Raw genomic sequence first — 19,771 nt, 5'->3', positions numbered from 1 at the left:
GGCTGTTATAAGTTTGGATTGGACCATCTGGGTACCTTGCAGAACATCCTGGTAATCCATTGCACTGATGACCCTAAGCTGATACAGCTGGACACAGCAGAGATGCTCCCCTCGTAGGAGATAACAGTATGCTGGTGGCACTGGGAAGACACATTTGGCTAAGAGAATAGAGGATAAACTCCATGATGATTCAAAGACCTGCCATTTTCGTACACTGCCTGCTAGCTGCTTTATAGCTATTCTCAGTGGAGTCTTGAAAGAGTGAGTGGCTATGGAAAAGTTTCCTGGAGGCAGAGCCCTGAGTGGTGTGTGTGGATGACTACCTAGCAAGGAAGAAATGATGAGAGTGCGTAAGTAGCTGCAAATGATCTACTTAGTTGTCCAGGAATATGAAAGTACTGGAACAAAAGGAAATATGGGTCACAGGCATATAAATGGCTATATTGCATGAATGCTCCATGTTATGATTTTTTTTGTATCACCCTTTAATGCCTACTAGAAGCATCTACTACAGAAGTAACACTGGCTATTCAAGCAGGGAAATGATGATGATGTCATTGAGCATCAGGCACATGGAAGTGGGCTAGTAGCCTGGGCTCCTCCTTGTTAAGACCAGTTTCCCAGTGCCCTTATTGATACCCATGCTGATTGAAGCAGAATACAATGTTGAGCCCCTGATATGACTCTACGCCTTAAAGAGACAATCAACCACCTGAGGAAAGCTGACTACAGAGGCTCCTTTTTCCCCCCACAAGGACCAGTGCTTTGTTCCATTAGGAATTGACACCTAATAGTTGTTCAGTTTGCCTTGTTTTTATTTTTTTATTTTTTTTGTCTTTTGAACAGACTTTCAGGACCACAATCCAAGGCTTTCCACATGTGTTAACCACAGACAAGAAGTTCCCTGAATTACCATTATCCAAAGAACAGGCTCATACTCCAAAGGAGACATCTCACTCAGTTAACAGTAAACAGGCATAGAAAAGTTGCTGTCTCTTCTTTACGGAATAAAAACAAACCAGCAAGTTTAATAACTAGTAGGAAGGCAATAGAGAGATACAGGTCAGACGAAGGTAATTTAGGACAGTGGGATGCAGGTGATAATGAAGTTGGGGAAAATAAGGTGTTCGGAGGAGGGGCCATTTTTACCTGATAGGTGAGCAACTTGGTCAAGGTGGCATAGCCTGTGAGTAGCCAGAATCAAAGTCCCCAACCCTGAATGCTGGGCTTTGGCTGCTTCTGTCACTCTAGGAACTTCCTCACGCAAGGGTCTCTGTGTATGTGTTCCCTTCCAGTTCCCACAACATGGCAAATAACCAGGTTTCTTACCAACCGCTCTTCTTTGCCATTTTCCTCTCAGCTCTGTGATTTCCTTTCAGAACGATTTAGATTTCACCACCATAACCTACAGAGCTCTCTACATTTTATAGTCTTCATTTTTGTTAGATCGTCTTTTATTTTATTAAAATCTAGAAATAAAGTTTTTATATCAACCGTTTTAGAGCATTTCTTGTGATTAAAAATACTTCAGTATACTAACTCTCTGACGTGAAGAAATAGACTTCACTTTTTCTCTAATTTCAAACATGGCAATGTGAGAAGCAAGGCACCCAGCTTAGTCTTGCAAAGGAAAACTCAGTTTTAGTAGAATAAATAACTTTAGAATTACAGGCAATGAATTATCAGACAAGAGGCTCAATCAATAATGTTGACATAGTTTATCACTTTGATCATTGATATTATTAATCTATCTTTTAATGTACAAGTTAGACAGATTGAAAATTGCAATTTAAAGGATCACTAAGAGATGAGATGCATCCACTTGCACACTGTGTTCCTGGATATTTATCCACTGTTTAGCACTCAGCTCTCATGTCTTGAGTCTTTTGCTGAGCAGGGCTTGCTGGTCTGAGCATACACCATTTCTCTTTCCCCTGGGGATTTCTCTGGCCTCGGTGGCACTAAGGTTGGGCAATTCCACTTGTATTTCCTTAGGCATCTGCAAAGACAGGGCCACAAAACTTCTATGGAAGTCCACCTCTTCACACACCCAACCTCTTTAGATACCAGACCTTTGAAAGGCAATGCCAACAGCAATCCAGAGACTCCAGGACAAACTTTTATACCCGTGTAATGACTCGACCAACATCAGGGTCTGAGGCCCTGCAGCCAACTCTTGGTTTTGCAGGATCCTGGTCAGCAAAGCCATTCTGTAGCTGCAATTCTGACCTAGATTTTGATAAGCTCTTCCTGCCCTTTTGATAATAACAAGTCCCTATGACTTCTCTGTATTGTGTGAAGAGACAGAGGGTGTCTTGTTAGAAATCATTTGCTCCCATTCAAACACCCTCATTTTTTTTAACCACGAAGAGGGCTTTGCTGACTGTGCTGGGTGCACAGGCAGGCTCTGGGCTCTGAATGTACTGAATGTTCCCTTGCCGTCGAGGCTATAAACAAATAACAAGTTATGCAACAAAGCCTCTTCAAGGTTTTGCTTTTCTGTTTCCAGGCCTGGGTGCTCTTTCTCACACCACAGGCAGTTCAGGAAGAGAATGGAAAAGCCCTCTGCTGGAAGTGCATCAAGACTGGAAACTAGGCCACTCACTGTCTGTGATTGCACAGGCCACGGGCTGCTGTGGTGGCTTCCACCTCAGCTCACTTCAGAATCGATTTCTGGTGTTTCAGAGCCAGGCTTCCAAGGCTCTGGTAGATGGTGAAGGGCATTGTGGGAACCAGAGGTGACCGTGGGTGGCTTTCTGAGACAATATGGGAAAGCTCAGGCCATTTGTTAGTGTCTCCCCATATTTGAAAGCTGTGTTTATAGACCAGAAGAGAGAGGTCCTTGGGTTTTATTTATATTTTTACATGAGAATAAACCTGTGAGCATGGTGATTTGGTTTCATTTCTTGCAAATGATATGCCATTGGCTCTGGGAACTTAATTGTACAGTCAAACTTGCAATGATCACTGGACCTTAGCACAAGCTGCTTTGGTTCTAATAGTCACTGTATATTCAAAAAGTAACCCTTAATGCTTTGAGATTCCCCTAAACACAAAGCAGCCACCTCTTACCTTTGTTCTGTAAGCTGTGTTCTCAGAGAACACAGTTCCACTCTTGGAGTCCATGGCTTCTTCTAAAACTAAATCAAAGAAGATATAGAGAAGTTAGACCAATATAATAAAAAACCAGTGTCTAAATATAAGGACTAATAAGTACTAGAGAAGAGGCATGTAATATCTGTAAAAAATATTACTATTAGAATTGCTGGCTTTTATTTTTACAAAATTATTTTATTACTATTTATGTGTATGGGTGCTTTGCTTACATGTATGTCTGTGTATCATATGCATGCCATGTGCCCTCGGAAGCCAGAGGGTGATGGTGAATCCCTTGGACCTGGAGTTACAGATGGTTGTAAGCTACTGTGTGGGTGCTGGGACTTGAACCCTGGTCCTTTGGAAGAGCAGTTGATACTCTTTACTGCTGAGTCATCTCTCCAGCTCCAGCTTACACTTTGATTTTTATTTTTCACTGTTAATTTTTCTCATGGTGCCAAGTCTAGTTTGCCTGTGCCTGGTTCACACAGTCCGGTTCTTTTGGGCCGTTAGTGATATCATTCAGTTTAGTCTGAGTGGGATCAGCCTGGGTGATGGCAATCTGTCCTTCTACCTGGCGTTGCAGGGTCACAGGGCACACCAGCTTGGGAAGATGTTTGCCAGGTTTGGGTGTGAGCCTGTTCTCTGAGTCCAAAGAGAGACACTACTGAGAATAACAGGTTGATGTGCAAGCTTCCAAACATTAATGATCTATAATGTGTTGACTTACAGCTTCTCATCATGTCTTAACAGTAGTTAAGAGAACCAAGCAAAGAGTTTGAATACATTCATATATAATATGAATAAAGCAAACTGTAATAAGAGTGGGCCAATATTTCAATAGTTGCATGATTTCAATACCATTTTCCCGTGTTTATTTACTTTCCAATGTAATTTATGTTTATAACAGAAAAATAATTTAATTCAGTTGTATAATCTGAATGAACAGAAGATAAGATACCTACTGTGGGGCAGAGTTCTGAATGACAAATGAAAGTCCTCAAAATAAACAGGTAAAAACCACTTTGATATTTGAAACATTCTTGAAAATGAAGAGGAAAAAAAATCCAAAGTGAAATGATTCAGCAGATGGTGAAAGTTGTTCATCTGTGCCCTGTATTTTTCTATTACAAATATTTCAGATTTCTTTTGTCTCCTTGGTTTTGTTTGAGTTGGAGTCTTGCTGTGCATGATATTGGAGCTATTATTCTTCTGCCTTATCACCTGAACAATAGCTGGGCTCATCTCAGCATTCACAAGGCTGGAGCAGGAAGACCATGAATCTAAGGCTAGCCTGGACTACACAGCAAGACCTTGTCAAAAAAGCAAAATAAACAACAAATACGGCCCCTCACTCAACCAAGCGGTAACCGCAATGTGCTAATTTACCAAAAGCTTCTATTTGAAGTTGTATGACTAGAAAGAAAAAATTTTGTGATCGAACTAAGAGTCCATGTCGCTAATTTTTGCAGCTATCTGAGTCTAGTTTGAAGGGAAAGTTATCTATGTCTTTTTCTCTTGCTTCATGTCCCTTGTGAATAGAAGGCCAGAAAAGTGCATTGGGGGAGCTTGGGAGGAAAGGGGAGAGACCGTGGGCCAACCTGTTAAAATGCCGTCAAGGTGGTCCACCAGGAACTTTGCATCGTCTTCCGTGAAGCACATGGGTGGTTTTATTTTCAGCACGTTCCTGTGAGGGCCATCGGCACTGAGAAGTACCCCCTTTCCTTTCATCCTAATCCGTGCAGAAAATGAAAGGCCATGAGCACACGCGGTGGGGGATGGAGGGCCATGGGCACACGCGGTGGGGGATGGAGGGCCATGGGCGCACGCGGTGGGGGATGAAGGGCCATGGGCACACGCGGTGGGGGATGAAGGGCCATGGGCACACGCGGTGGGGGATGGAGGGCCATGGGCACATGCAGTGGGGGATGAAGGGCCATGGGTACTTAGAGTCTCCTTTTTCAGAGAGATCAGAGGAAGAAAATCAAGTGCTCAAGGGGCCAAGCCAGCGAAGGGATGTGAGGTGAGCTTACTCGTAGATGATGTGCTGTGCTTCAGCTGTCGCAGGTGTTCTTTTCTCACGGTCCTTCACCAAATCGATGCCGATAAAAAGGCCGACACCTCTGAGGAAGAGGGAAGAGAATCCATGGATACTCTTAGAGACTGGCGCTGTCACCAGACTACATTTGCTGTGAAGTTGAGTGTGACGTTGCTTAAGTAGAACGCTACTGATTTTTAACTAACTCAAGAAACTAAGCCAGCTGCCTTTAGTTTTTGAGGCAGCTTTGTCATCCAGGATTTTTGTCCATTTAATTATATAAGAGAATAATAGTACATTCAAACAAGTTTGTGTATGCGTGCATAGGAAACATATATGTGCGTAGGCACACGTGTGCAAGTGCTCACGGTGGACAGAGGCCAACTTCAGTGGTGTCAGTTAGGTACCATCCCTGATGCTAACACAGGCTCTCTCCATGGCCCGAAACTTGCTGGTTAAGATACCCTGCCGGTGCTATGATGGCAAGTGTTATCCCTAGGTCATTTAGAATCATCTTATCTTCCTTCCTTCATCTCTTGGACTTCAAATCATCCTAACTACAGAAAAAGAAAACCTATAAATGTGACGGAACACAAATGTTACCAGGGTGGTTCCTGAGTCTGGGTTAACCCTGATCTTTGCTCTCTTTGTTTCTCAGTGTCTTATATATTTTAGTTAAAAATGGCAAGGTGAAATATAAGCTATTCTGCTATGGGAAAAGAAATGAGTCCATGATTCTCGGTCAACACACCTGATGTCCCCTATCAAGGGATGCTTAGCCTTCTGTTCACTCAGCAGCTCCATGAGATAGGTCCCCACTCTGACAGCATTCCCTTGAAGGTTCTCCTTTTCAATTACATCCAGCACAGCCAAGCCAACTGCACAAGACACTGGATTTCCTCCATACTGCAGACAGAGAGAGGGGAAAACAGCAACAGAATCAGTGGTATTGCTTCATTCATGAGGAATTTGGCACACAACGTATGTCTGAAAAACAAAAACATACTTTAAGCCTTCAGCAGTCCTCACAAAGGTATACACATGGTTAACGTCCATGTAAAAATACAATTTTAACTGAACTTTTTTTTTGTAATAGAAATCTTTTAGACTTAGAAGACAGATGATTTTATTTATTGGCATTGAGTGAAAATTCACTCCTGGTCATATTCTCCAGGATGTGTAACTAGTATGAGGGATTATAAGAAACTTATTGATTCATCCAAACAGTAACAAAGTATTATATTGTAAATTAAAGATTCGGAAGTGTGGTTCAGTAAGGGAAATTAGTGTTCTCTGTCCTTACAGAGTTGACTGAAAACAGCTAAGCAATCGTTTCTCCGAGAAAAGCCAGCCCTTCTGAGATTTGGCTTTTGCTCTGGTCTGTAACAGCGCTGCCGCTGTGCACACTTCTAAGCCCAACGCTCATTCCATTGGGGAGTAAAGCCAAAGAAATGAAGCTTCACAAAGGGAAACATTTAGTATCTGTTCTGTGAGTTGACTAACATTCATAGTACCATACCAAATCCTCTAAATGCTTTAAAATTGTTTGGGGAATTTCAATATGATTCAAAACAAATAAGATCGCATTGTCTGTTAATGAAATAACCACTGAAGTTTAGCAGAGTGACTGTCTGTTATTAGAAAACCTAACAAGACTGTTTGGGGAAGAAGAAAAGCAGAAGGAAAAAATACAAAGAGAATTAAGTCTGGTTTAATCGAAGTTTGACAAGAATATTAGAGTGGTTTGCTGCTAACACTTTCCCAATGTTTGAAAAAGTCTAAGAACATGCATTATTTTCCCCTTTAGAATTAAGTCTGTGAACCAAAATTTACCGTATTGAAATATTCCATGCCCGAGCTGCTGAAGGCTTCTGCAATTTCTTTGGTTGTCACCACACAGGATATCGGGTGACCGTTGCCCATAGGTTTCCCCATGGTGACGATGTCTGGAACGAAGTCTTCACCATACATCTGGAAGCTCCAGAAGTACCTCCCAACTCTGCCAAAGCCTACTTGAACTTCGTCAGCAATGAACACACCTCCTGCTTTGTGAATGTGTCTGAAAAGTAACGATATATGTTGATGCCCTCAGACCACTAAGTGTCCCCAGAACTACCCCAAAAAGACTATTTAAGTCAGAAAAATGTTAACCTGAAGTATCGTCTGTGTTAAAAATTTTCTAGGACTACCTTGTAGAGATGTTACAGGGTAGTCACATGGTTTCTAGATGAGATCTACCCCATATGCTGCTTAGAGTACATTGTATTGCAACATTTCACTTGGGAAGAGAGCTGGGCAAGTGGATCTTACCAAGGTTAATTGATCTTCACAGGTTTACTCATTGGCAAGGTGAAGGGATGAGCCAATGAGACAGGATGCTTGGCAGGAGCTAGAGTATACTTCTAGAGGTTGGACTATGTTAAACTCTGTATGTTTTGTATCTCTGGAAAGACCAGGGGACATCCTAGAGTCCCGAAGTAGCATGTAGTCAGGAGCAGATTTTTACCAGCTAATCTGGCAGTATGGACCTTATAGAATTGTTGTAGTGCCCTCAGCTTGACCAAGGATGCCCAAGTCAAGTACATACTCAGCCACTTTCTGGAAGTAGCCTGCTGGAGGAATAATTTGTCCACCACAACTCTGCATGGATTCAGCAATAAAGGCAGCAATCTATACAAGAAAAGATGGGGTCAAAAATCTATACACGATAGGCTCCCCTCCGAAAAGAGAAGAACTTCCTATGCAGCAGGTTTCTATTTTAAAGGTTTATTTTTATTTAATATGTATGGGCGTTTTGTCTGCACATATGTCTGTGCACCAAGATATGCAGTACTCAGAGAGGCCAGAAGAGGGCACTAGATCCTTTGCAACTGGACTTGCATATAGTTCTTAGCTGCCATGTAGGTGCTGGGAACCAAACCCTGAAAGAATCTGTACTCTTAACAGCTAAGCCATCTCTCCAGCCTCAAGAGCGTGTTATTTTAAAGAAGATTTTAAAAATCTTTATTTTTAATTTTATGAGTGTGCACCTCTACCTCTGTACATTTGTATGCACGTGTGCTGGTGTACAAGGAGGTCAGAAGGCATGAATCCCCTGGAGCTGGAGTTATAAGTGGTTGTGAGCCACCTGCCATTGATGCTGGGAACCAAACTCTTGTCCTCTGCAAGAGCAGTGTTCTTGACTGCTGAGCCATCTTTCCATCCCTTAGAGTAGGTTTGAAATGGCTAGAAACACACCCATGGTAAGTGCTAAATCGGCTGTTAATTATAAACAAAAGCTATCTGTACCAGAAGAGATGGGTATCTAAATGATGTCCTAGGACTCAAGTAAAGCCACCAAAGGAAATGGAGGTCATGAGAGGTGGACTTCATAATTGAAGGGCAATATTTTTGTCAGGTTGTGTCGAGTAAAAGTGATATATGGATGTCTGTGATATGAACTTTTGGAAACTGATCTAGGTTAGTAAAATTGGATTGCTTGAGGCTAGAGTCAGTACCAAGGGAGTAGGTGGCTACACGTGAGGGGCTGCATTGCTATACTTCTAGGTCTGAGATTACACTAAGCTTCCCTCCCTCAAAATCTAGGCTTCTCAACAGCAAGGATAGGGGAAGCCTGTCAGATGCTATGGGAGGAGAGGCTCAAAATGGCAGTCAGTGAAGGAAGAAGCGAAAGCTCGAGAAAGGGAGAAAGAGATCTAGAGACGCAAGCCTGCGTCCAGACTCCATACGAGCAGCATTAACCTGAGTGAAGTTGTTCACCTCATAGTTATTTAGTGTCTTAGCTATAAAATGGGGCTGCTGGACCCCAGAGACTTCTGTTTTAACCTTCAATGACTTTGTAAGCACAGCTGACATTTAGAAGCACATGACCTGTGTTTACTTCTTCATAGCTTTCAGCATTGGTAACATGATTGCATCGACCCCCCCCCAAATTTTAATTTCTTTAAAAAAAATCATGTGGACTCTCTGTTAATGGCAGAGTCCATATAATCCTGTTATGTTAAACATATTTTCTAAAAGCGTTATTTACTATCCAAAGCTCCAAAGCTCTTTGAGTAGGTAGAGCTTTAGGTTCATCTGCACAGGGGTATTACAGAGGGCATGGAAGCAAAGCAGGAGTAGTAGGGTTGGGAGTGGAAGCAGGGCTGTGGATGGGAGACACTCCAGAAAGAAGAATGGCTCTTCTGTCATGATGATAAAAATATTGCAATTCACTGGAAAAAGGCAAATTGTTTTTGTTTAATGAAGTATTCGTATTGTCATGTCTGTGCCACAAGCCAATTTAAAGGCCATGTGTTGTCAAGTTGCATTTAATCTGCACCTAAGTTACCCCATGATGGGTGTGGGATGAGCATGCATCTGAGGACAGCAGGGTGAAGACTGAAAACATTAACCCCTTTCCTGTTCTCAATTACTCTGGTGTTGTCCTGGAAGCCCAGGCCCAGGTAGAAAGCCTGTGCTTCTACCCTGGCTTAGTGAGAAGCCAAGTCTCAGCCCTGTGGCTCTTGGAGGTCCACTAGCTCCTGGCAGCACCAAGATCCCCTGAGGGTCTGAAAGCTTAGACTGGTCCTGCTTCCCCCATGAGCCTCAAAGTTGGAAGGTCCTCCAGACCAGACCCTCTATAGTACCCGAGAGATCAGCACTAGGCCGTCAGCACTGGGGATGTGTAGTAATTATATTTCTATGATAAATAAAAAAATTGCTATGACAAAGTACTTTTGAAACAAAAACCAAGGGAGAATGGAATCAGCAAAGAACAAAGGCATTTTCGATTTCATCCCTTTTCTTCTCCGTAGAGAGTTCCAACTGTTGTAACTATTTCCATAAAAGACTTGAAAAGTGTTTCCCATAATGCCAACCTTCCTTCCGCTGCTGTGAGCCTCTTCAATGATCTTCTTCACCTCGTCGGCATATGCAGTGGATGGGTCTTCGTGGTCCTCTCTGTATTTCCCTCTGTAAGTGTCTGGAGCTGGTGCCTAAAACGTCAGATAATACACTTTCTCCATATTTGCGCCTTGACCAAACTTAAAGACCGAGGGACCATCTATTTCCCTACCAGCGCATGTTGGAGGGCGGTCCTGTTGACCCAAACACCCCCAGTGCCTTTATCTTTCTGCACATTTCAGAGTGCTGTGAAGAACTGACCTCTGGATTGTGAGCTGGAGCTTAGACATGCCAGCCCCTCTAAGTCAGAGCTTTATCTGTATTCACACAGGAAGCAAATTCAGATTGTCGAGCGCAATTACATTATATACAAAAATGGCACAAAGTGGACACTGAACTGATGACTATGTAAAACAAACTCGCACTGTTGATTACATCCGAGACCACGATCACTTAGGAAACTCAAGGCTCTTAGTGCATAAGGTCTCGCAGTAAGGCAGTGCAGGTTCTTACTGACCCTCAGTTAGCACAGTTATACGAAGTGAACTTCACTGTTTTGACAACCTGGCTGGCGCCTCTGTTGGATGCAACATTCCTTTTTCACAATTCTCATTACTGCCGCAACTATGCGTCCTGTAAATTGTCTTTAAGAGCAGCCAGAGAAGCTCATTTAGCTCTGAGTGTTGGCCTCGTACCAGTGATTGGGAGAGTGACTGGAGATGAGTGGACACAAGAGTTGACAACAGCTTTTACAAATCTGATCTACCAGGTCTACCACTGGACTCTCCTACCGAGCTCCTCACTCTGAGCCACCCGCAGTCAGTCTGTGGCCCCTGGGTTCAGCACATCACACACCGCTCTCAATCTTAGTTTCTTTCCCATGGTTCCACTCGGCTTGGAAGGTTGGGCCGAATGGCAGTAGATGCTCTTCTAGCCCCGGTATTCTGATCATAGGACTCAGAGATATTTACCACATGTACAGTTTCCCTCTTGACATCTTTGCCCTTCTGAAACTTATAAGGACTGATCTCAATTAATGACGACAGGTGGCCGTGGTAAGCACTGAAATGAAAAAGAGAAGTCACACCAAGAGTCCCAGGAAAGGTGTTTTTGTAGTATGTGAAACCAGTGTTTCCTGCCGCTCAGTGTCACTCATCTGGGGAGAGTTCACTACCAGCGCCATGTTTACCTGCAAAACTAGGTCTAGTCTGTTTTCATGGCAGCAATGGTATTTGATCTTCCTATTGTCCCTTATAAATGTAAGGAAGTACTTGGAGGGTCTGGTATATCTCCTCATAGGCAGTTGCTTTTATTATAGTTGGAAAAACAAACATTAGTTCTTTGAATTATATTTCTTTGAATTGGTAATGAGATTCTCTAAAGGTGGACATTTTTATATCTTCATGCAGTCTTGTGAGTTGAGTTTTCTATATTTTCAAATATTTTTTACATTGATTGATTGATTGATTCCAGGGGATTAGACTCAGGCAGTCAGGCTTGGTACGCAAATACCTGCTGAGTCATCTTACCAGCCTAAATTTTTAAAAATAGGCCTCACAGACAGTTCTGTCCGGCCTTAAACTCCTGGCCTCAAGTGATTCTTCTGGGCCTCAGCCGGGACCACAGGCATGTGCCACCATGCCTGGTTAGTAAGCCTGAACACAATTTTACAGACTTGGGTTTCTGCTTGGAGGGCTATCTAAAGGATGCTCCGTTGGAGATGCTAGGCAAATACTGAGGGATTACAGAAGAAGAACTCGGACAGAGATGACCGAATAGCAACAAAACTCTTCTTTCTCACTCAACACACAAATGGTGAAGCTATTCCTCTTTCTGTTTCTTGCCCAGAAGTGTAATCAGCAGATGTGGAGAGAAAACTCTAAGAGGCCCATCCACAGGTGACTCCAAATAGACAGGCTCTGGCCTAGATTGTATAGGAAACCACAAACCAGCAACAGAAGGATGAGACTCCTAACTGAAAAAGTGATAAAGAAGACGAAAAGATGATTAAAGCATAAAACTTATGTGAGAAGATTCTCAAATCAACGTTGCCAATTAAACAATGCAAATCAAGATGTGTTATAGCCAATAGAGTAACAGCAGTTAGAAAAAAAAGCAGAAAGCTGGTTAGTACTGAGACTGGTTAGTACTGAGGCTGGTTAGTACTGAGGCTGGTTAGTACTGAGGTTGGTTAGGCTGGGGAGAGGGTCTTTCCTATGCGTGTCTGGTGTTGCAATCACACTGGAGACAAATATGGCAAATTTCAGTCAAATTAGCAGCACTTGCTGCCCAGCCATCTTGTTTCTGAATTTTATCCCCGAGGCATTCTCAGGATGTCCTGTGGAAGACCATGTAGCAGGATCTCTGCTTGTGCAGGGAGTGATGCAGTCAGTGCCCATCTCTGGGGGGAAGGATGCTATACAGTGAGAACAATACTGTAATCCAATATGGCAGCAATTTCCCACTCAGAGCTACAGGCACTTGAGCATCTTTAGTCTACCCTGACAATGTCCAAGCAGAACCTGGACTTCTGATACTCAGTGAGTAAAAAAGGAACGTAAGATATGTCAACATACCTCATGTTGACTAAATATTGAAATGACAACATGTTCACAGGCTACCCCAAAGTACTAGAACATTTAAATCTCATATATGGCTCACATTATGTTTCTGAGTTAGAGTAATGGAACAAATGTCAAGAATTCTACGTGGGATGAAGTATGAAAACAAAGAGATCTGTAGTAACTTTGGTAAAGCAGATGCACATAGAATAATGCACATTTTCTGTGATATAAAAAGTAAGATGATGTGAAAGTCAACACAGTTGGGAGGAAGAAAGGGATTCGCAGAAGTAGGAGGGAGAGCAGAGCAGTGGTAAGTATGATCAGAAACCATGAACATGTATAAAAATGTCATAATAAAATCAATTATCATATACAATGAATACATACAAAGAAAACATTCAAATAGCATGGAGTCGGTACATTAAATATATTATTAAATTGACCATAGGTCCATAAAAATATATAGTAAACACATTATGATAGCTGTCCATAGTGGTAGAGAATGAGAATTTAAAAAAAGAAATACCCCACCCCAAGTATGTTTATCTCCTAATATTCAGGACCCAAGAATATGTTTCATAGCAGAGATGATTTTCAGGTAGAGTAAATTAAGGACCATTCAATAAGGGGGTTATTGTGGATTATATGGGTGAATTCAATATAGTCAGAAATGTCTTATAAGTGAAACAGGAGGCAGGAGTGTGATAATCAAAGATGGCGGCATGAGGAGAGAAGCAAAGGCTTAGTAAGGCGATGGCTGACTTTGAAGAGAAAACCTGGTGCTGTAGGCCATGAGATACAGACATATAACCTGGAAGGGCCAAGACTTCCCCACAGATAGCCCTGATTTTAGCTCAGTGAGTTATTTTAGCTTTCTGATGACATCTATGGCAATAGTTTTGTATTGATTTGAATCCATAAGCTTATAGTAATAAATGAAGCAGCAATAGAAAATGAATCATCACATTGAAGAAAGTCTACAGGAGGGCACAAAATAAGGTCACATATTTAATTTCACTCTGTGGGTTAAGGGGGTGAGGGAGTAGATGAGATAATTTTAAAAGCATTAGTAAATACGAATGCCAAGTTTCTCGTTTAAAATCAACAATCATGTTTGGGAGCTAAGAGTTAACATGACCATTGGTAGTTGTGATCAAATGAAAAAGAACTAAAGTTTTAAATTTGCTATAAACGGCTGTGTTTAATACCAAGTACAGTAGATAATCATGATAGTGAAGCGAATGTTTGGATTTTAAAGAAATTAATTATGTTTTTAGTTTGGAAACACTTGAGTTATGTAGAGGTAGCATTAGCTGCAATATGTAGTTAATTACTAAGTAAAATGTCAACCCAGATTCCCATCAAGCCTACAAGGCTGCAGTCATTAAGACACCCAGGAAAGTGATTAGAGAGAGTGAATTAGCCTAGAAAGAGTGCACTCAAGCTCTACACAGCACCTTCTTGAGTGATTTTGAAACACCCTCCTCCATAAGTGCCTGTGGTCTTAGTAGAGATGAGTTTGGTACAGATTGGTACACTTCTGGCTCTGAAGGGGGCTGCTTCTTTAGAAGCCTGTTGTCCAGGACTTACTGGTCAAGGGTGATCACATCCTGGTGGCCTCGGAACTGCCGTGCCAGACGTAAGGCTAAGTCATTGGCTTCGGATCTATTGAGGTAACACAGAGAAGGGACAAAGTGACCGCCTCTTTTAAAAATGGCCCAGTGTGAGTTACAGAAATCGGAAACTGGCATTTATTCAGGAATGTATAATGTGGAATGGAGGCTGCTTTCTCTCTCCATCCTGCCCCACTGAAGTTCTCCCTGTAACTTGGTAACACATATGTAACAGCCATTAAGGAATAAGACACATAACAGAAACCTAAAGAATGGCAGCTATGCTCCCCAGTTCACCCAGCCCAGTCGCATCAGGGATGACTAGCTTTAAGTACACTAAGAATCCCACCATAAGCCCTGTCTCTGGAGGGATGGAGCACCCTTGAGCCTGGATGTCCAACCAAGGTGCATTGGCTCAGTGCTTGGTTGGTTTCCTTATCTGTAAGATTAAGATCATCTGTTTTTCTGCCTAGTTCAGAGTCTAAATAAACTCTCCTTAAGTGGAGAAAGGAAACAGTCATTCAGAGGATGCTTGTGGCAGTGTGTTTGCTTCTATTTATTCTCACGATGATGTTGCAAGGCGAATGTTGCCATCTCCTTTCCTATGGGTGGGGCAACAGCCTCAGAGAGGTCAAATAACCAGAATGAGATTTCTCATCAATGGAGGAAGAGTCAGGATTTAGACAAGACACCTGTAATGACTTTGATACTTTTTTTTTTTTTTGCAGTGGGTATGCAGCATCACATACATTCTCTAAGGACAGTGATGTTTGGAATTCATCTCTCTTTGGTAGTCTAGAATTCTCTAGAAATGATAGCTAGATATTATATTTCATTTCTAAAAGGTGAGAATGATTTGTAACCAAGCAGGGGTCCCTCAAATGCCTCCCCAGTTCATTACAAAACAAAGCAATCAATGATGCTCTCCCTAAAAAATACCCTTTGGAAAAGAGAGTCACAGAAAATCCTAACAATCAGACATTATAGCTTTCTAAATATCAAATCCCAAACGCTGTATCACTTTAAAAATAGCAAAGCTGCATACAGCGTCCCCCAAACATACACTTTCAGCTTCACACCTTCCTGGGCTTGCATTTGCAAATCACACCTTTTGATATCTCTATCGTTGCCCACAGAATGGATACATTACCATTTGTGCTTACAGAACTTAAAAGTTGGAATGTATCTTCGCTTGGATTTTCTTGTGTTTGCACTGGTAAAATATGCTCAGTTTTTGTAGGAAAGCAAGTCAGTGAGAAAAAAAAAAGCTTACGAAATTACAGCTTCTTTTGTAGGGTCACTTATTTGCTGAAATCTGCATTTAATGACTATGTGGGCTGCCTGCTTTCATTACCCATTTTACTGTGTGACAAGATGACGTCACTGGATCCCATTAGGCTCAGAGTCATGAAATAAAGTAAAAGATTCAGAAAGGTCCACTCCTAATGAGGGTCACTCAGTGAGTGGCAAGAATCTCCTTACGTCTTTCTTGGTTCATCAAATGGAAAAGGTGCACCGATGAGAAGGGGGCCGCAGGGATGCAAGAAACCAGACACATACCCGGAGTTTGTGAAGTAGCAAACGGAGAGCTCCTGAGGCAGGGTGGCAGTAAGGCGCTTGGCAAACTCAATGATGTTGTCGTGGAGGAAGCGAGAATTTGTATTTAGTAATTCCATCTGTTTCGCGGCAGCTTTGACCACTTCTGGGTGACAGTGTCCCACTAAAATGTAGGAGGTAAAGAAGTGACAATTCTAAGAGCTTTGGAGGAGAGGGAAATTCTGAAGGGAAAGAAAAGAATTTGGGCTCCTTGCTCCTTGTTTTACTGAAGCTTTCCCCTTTTAGCGCAACTCAGCAGAGGAAAGGGACATTCGTCATGAAATTTCCGAGGTGAGCCGGGCTCCGCGGTAATTTCCTCGATGCTTACCATGCGCCACGTTGTTGATGCAGTCTAAGTACCGTTCGCCTTTCTCATCAAACATGTACTGCCCCTGGGCTCGCATTATTTTGATGGGATCCGCGGCAAAGAAAATTTTGCACGAGGGCCTAGAAATAGGCAAAGGAAACCCTTTTAGTTTGGTCAGACAACTCAGTATTTTTCCTTCTCAGTGGAGGTCAACTGTCTGTGGAAAATTACGGTTACATAAGGAAAAGGGAAAACATGGGCCATGTGACTACATTATTTTTTCATTTTATATTAGCTTGGAATCTTTCATCCTAATCCACTGTGGATGTCATTGGTCACATGTCTACGTCAGTGTCTCATGAATCTGCTTACTTAAAACTCACTTTTCCTTTGGGAAATTTTATTCTACTGGAATAAAAATGAACACCCCCACATAGGCATTCTGTTATGTCAGCAGCTGCTATATAGCTTAATAAATATTTTCTCATGTAATACCTATAACCATTTCCCCCTTCTCTCTCTCTTTTCAAATTACTTGATAAGAAAATTAATAGATAACTATAAATAACTTAAAGTATTCCAAAGGGGATTTTCATGTATTTTGAATATCTCTTGTCCTGTATCAATTATATGGTTTCCCATCTTAAATATTTAAATTAATTTGTTCTGGAATGCTACTGTGAGCAAAATAAGTTCCTGTTATTTCTGTGAACATATACAGCATAAAAATTAGCAACACACAAATATTACTGAGGTTTCTAATCTTGACTCAACAAGCTTTGAAGACCTAAAACTAAAACTATATGAACTTTTGTTTATTTGGCTTTTTGTGTTTTTTTCAAGACTGGCTTTCTGTGTAGCTCTGACTGTCCTGGAATTCGCTCTGTGGACCACGCTGGCTTTGAACTTACAGAGATCCGCCTGCCTCTGCCTCAAGTACTGGGATTAAAAGATTAAAGGCATATACCACCACTGCGTGGCTATATTTTTTATTTTGGTGTGTTTGCCTACTAAAGAATTCTGTATACATTCAAGAGCGGTGACCTGTGGGTCAGGACCCCTTTGGGTGTCACCTTTCACAGAGGTTGCATATCAGATATTTACATCAAAATTCATGACAACAAAATTACAATTATGAAGTAGCTGTAAAATAATTTTATGCCTGGGGATCACCACAACATAAAGAACTATATTAAAAGGTTTGGCCTGAGGAAATTGAGAGCCAATGATCTATAGGGTTTGTGGAGATTTTGTAATATCTAGTGATTAAGGTGTTTACTGTTTAGAAAATGTTTTGATTATTGGGAGTAGTGGGTAACCTCAAATTTTAAAGTGGCACAGGGCTGTGGTATAGGTTGATGTAGTTTTATGTGTAGAATTGAGGATTGAATCCCATGACTTGTTAGACAAGCAGTCTGCCAGAGAGCTATACCCCATTTCCTAGCTTATATAGTTTTTAGAGCATCAACTAACATTAAAAAAAGAATATATATGAGACCATCTTGTTGGCTGAACCTCAACTGTTAGTTTGTAGTTAGCTATAAGTTAGGAGCCACACAGAAAGCTCAGAGTCTGACTGACAGACTACAGAGCTCTCCTTGCCCTTTAGGCATACTGTGGCCATCAGACTTTCTGTAAAATTCTAGCTTACCCTGCCCCACACTCCATACTACATTTCCTTCCACAAACTTTGCCATTTTCTCTCAGAAATTATGTTTCTGAAGGAATCTAGTTAGAAAAGGCTGCAATCAGTGAATGAAGGAGGAATTTGGGTTATTGTGAGAGAGGTGTTGGTCCTCTCAACATCCTAGAGCCTTCCTGGTGGAAGTGGGGTACCTGACCAGCCTTTCTCCCAGAATACACTGCTTCTTCCCCTTATGCCTTGGTCTGTATGTCCTTTTGCTACAGCAGGCAGAGCCACTCTGTGGACCTTGGTCAGTACATTCCTTAGCAGCAGCAGGTATATACACACACTGTAGACAGCTGTTCCTACAGGATTAGGGCACAGTCATCTTTCGTACGATGTTTGTTTTGTCTTAAAAAAAAAAAAACAACCCAGGCACAAAATATTAACTCATTTGCTCCTAGGATGTTGTTAATATGATTTGGCAGGCGTGACATAGGTAACAAGATACCTTACTAGAAGCAGAGTTCAGGCCAGTCTTTTATACACACTGTTATACTAAGAATGCATAGACACAGATGAAACAAAAGCCAGGAGAACTAAGTCATCATGAGGACACAGCTTGGGAGACCAGGAAGCTGTAAAGTGCTCCCCCCTTTAAAAAAAAAAAAAAAATATATATATATATATATATATATGTGATTTAAGTTTTTCCATTAGCTGTTGAAACCCTCTGCAGCCTCACTTTTGCCCGGGGGAAAAAGTTCACTTTAACAACTTTAAACAAAAGTTGTCAGAATGAGTTTCTTTGGGGAGGCATCAATCACATGATGTCTGAGTTCCGCTGTAGAGTTGATGGGCGTGGGGGAAAGCTCCCCATCTTGCTCCCGGTGCTCATTTCCCTTGGCTGGATACCCTCTTATAGGACTCTGAGAGCCATCTCCTCCAACCACATGCTGCTCTGTTTCGGAGGGAGAGCTCATAGGTCCCTATAGGCAGCTGCTTCCAGCCCGGTGGGTGTGGGTGTGGCTACTCCATCTCTCCCACCGCCCCTTTCTGCCAGCAGTTTGCACTTACCCGATGTGCCTCTCCCTCAGCGCCAGGGTGTCCTGCTTGCTATAGAGCTCGCACATGACCGCTGCACCCTTCAAGTCAATGAATGTTCCTCCCTCTGTAACCTGGGACGCTGCAAAGGATTTTTTTTCTCCCCTCCTGTGCCTCCTGCCCTGGGTATCGGAGGTCACTAGTGGCATTAACCACCTAGGGTCATTCCCCTTTTAAGTGTTGCCTGCCCTTGCCCTTTGCCAAGTCCCTCCCTCCTGCTCCCCTCCTCCACCTGGTGCCTGCTTACCAAGTCAGCAGCCAGGCCACCTCCGCCCCCAGTCTGACTGGCTCCTGTCCCTTCTGCAGATGTCCCCTGCCCCTCCCCATCTTGTAATTGCATTTAACTCACCTTTTGATTTCTTAACTCTGTCTTGGTTCTGCCTTGCTTCCTCCTCCCCATAAATTCCTTCCTTCCCACTTTCTCCTTTCTTTTTGCTGCATTTCTGTAACGTCTTGTAAATCAAACCTGCCATTTACTGCATTGCACACAAGCAAAAAGCCACATCCTCCCATGTCACAGGATTGGGATTCAACCTGTGTCTCAGATGGGGAGTGGTAGATTCGGTATTCCAAACATTTAATAGTCCCAGGTAGACACCTCTAATCTCTAAAGCAAGCTGAGAAAGGAGGAAGCCAGGCTATTACATATCCCACAGTCCCTAACTTCCAGTAGCAAACATTGAACTCTGAGTGTGTGTGTGTGTGTGTGTGTGTGTGTGTGTGTGTGTGCATGTGTGTATGTGTGTGTGTGGTGTGCACGTGTTTAAACCTACTGTAGGATGGCTTTCTCTTAGAATTTGAAGTTAAATACAGAGATGGCTTCAACGTTATTTAATGATAACTACTGAGTTATAAGAACTGAGAGGCGTTAGGGAAAGAACCGGCTTCATCAAGGTCACACAGCCACTTAGCCAGAGTCTATGCTTTCAGTTCAATCTGTGTTTT

General features: G+C 42.2%; 1 protein-coding gene and 1 long non-coding RNA gene across 3 annotated transcripts; one reads left to right on the top strand and one right to left on the bottom strand.

Annotated features, from left to right (window-relative positions):
- Window positions 1-797: 797 nt before the first annotated feature.
- Etnppl (ethanolamine phosphate phospholyase) lies at window positions 798-19,100 on the bottom strand. Of its 2 annotated transcripts, NM_001163587.1 has the most exons (14): window positions 19,074-19,100; window positions 18,800-18,908; window positions 16,120-16,238; window positions 15,756-15,915; window positions 14,173-14,247; window positions 10,990-11,080; window positions 9,994-10,110; window positions 7,722-7,804; window positions 6,968-7,193; window positions 5,886-6,040; window positions 5,130-5,219; window positions 4,698-4,828; window positions 3,073-3,140; window positions 798-1,999 (listed from the first exon to the last, which is right to left on the bottom strand). In NM_001163587.1, the coding sequence occupies exons 2-14, from the start codon at window positions 18,853-18,855 to the stop codon at window positions 1,871-1,873; spliced, it is 1,500 nt and encodes a 499-aa protein (NP_001157059.1). In that variant the 5' UTR covers window positions 18,856-18,908; window positions 19,074-19,100; the 3' UTR covers window positions 798-1,870. The 2 variants fall into 2 exon arrangements, with proteins under 2 accessions (NP_001157059.1, NP_082183.2); NM_027907.3 differs by lacking the exon at window positions 19,074-19,100 and having other exon boundaries at window positions 18,800-18,973.
- On the top strand, window positions 3,217-4,539 carry Gm36322. The gene is made up of 2 exons (XR_376070.4): window positions 3,217-4,109; window positions 4,239-4,539. It is a non-coding gene; the product is annotated as a predicted gene, 36322 (long non-coding RNA).
- Window positions 19,101-19,771: the final 671 nt, after the last annotated feature.

This window comes from Mus musculus, chromosome 3 (genome assembly GCF_000001635.26).
Source record: "Mus musculus strain C57BL/6J chromosome 3, GRCm38.p6 C57BL/6J".
In the NCBI taxonomy this organism is placed as follows: Eukaryota; Metazoa; Chordata; class Mammalia; order Rodentia; family Muridae; genus Mus; species Mus musculus.
Note: the sequence above shows the minus strand (reverse complement) of the source record. Positions and strands in the feature narration are given on the sequence as shown.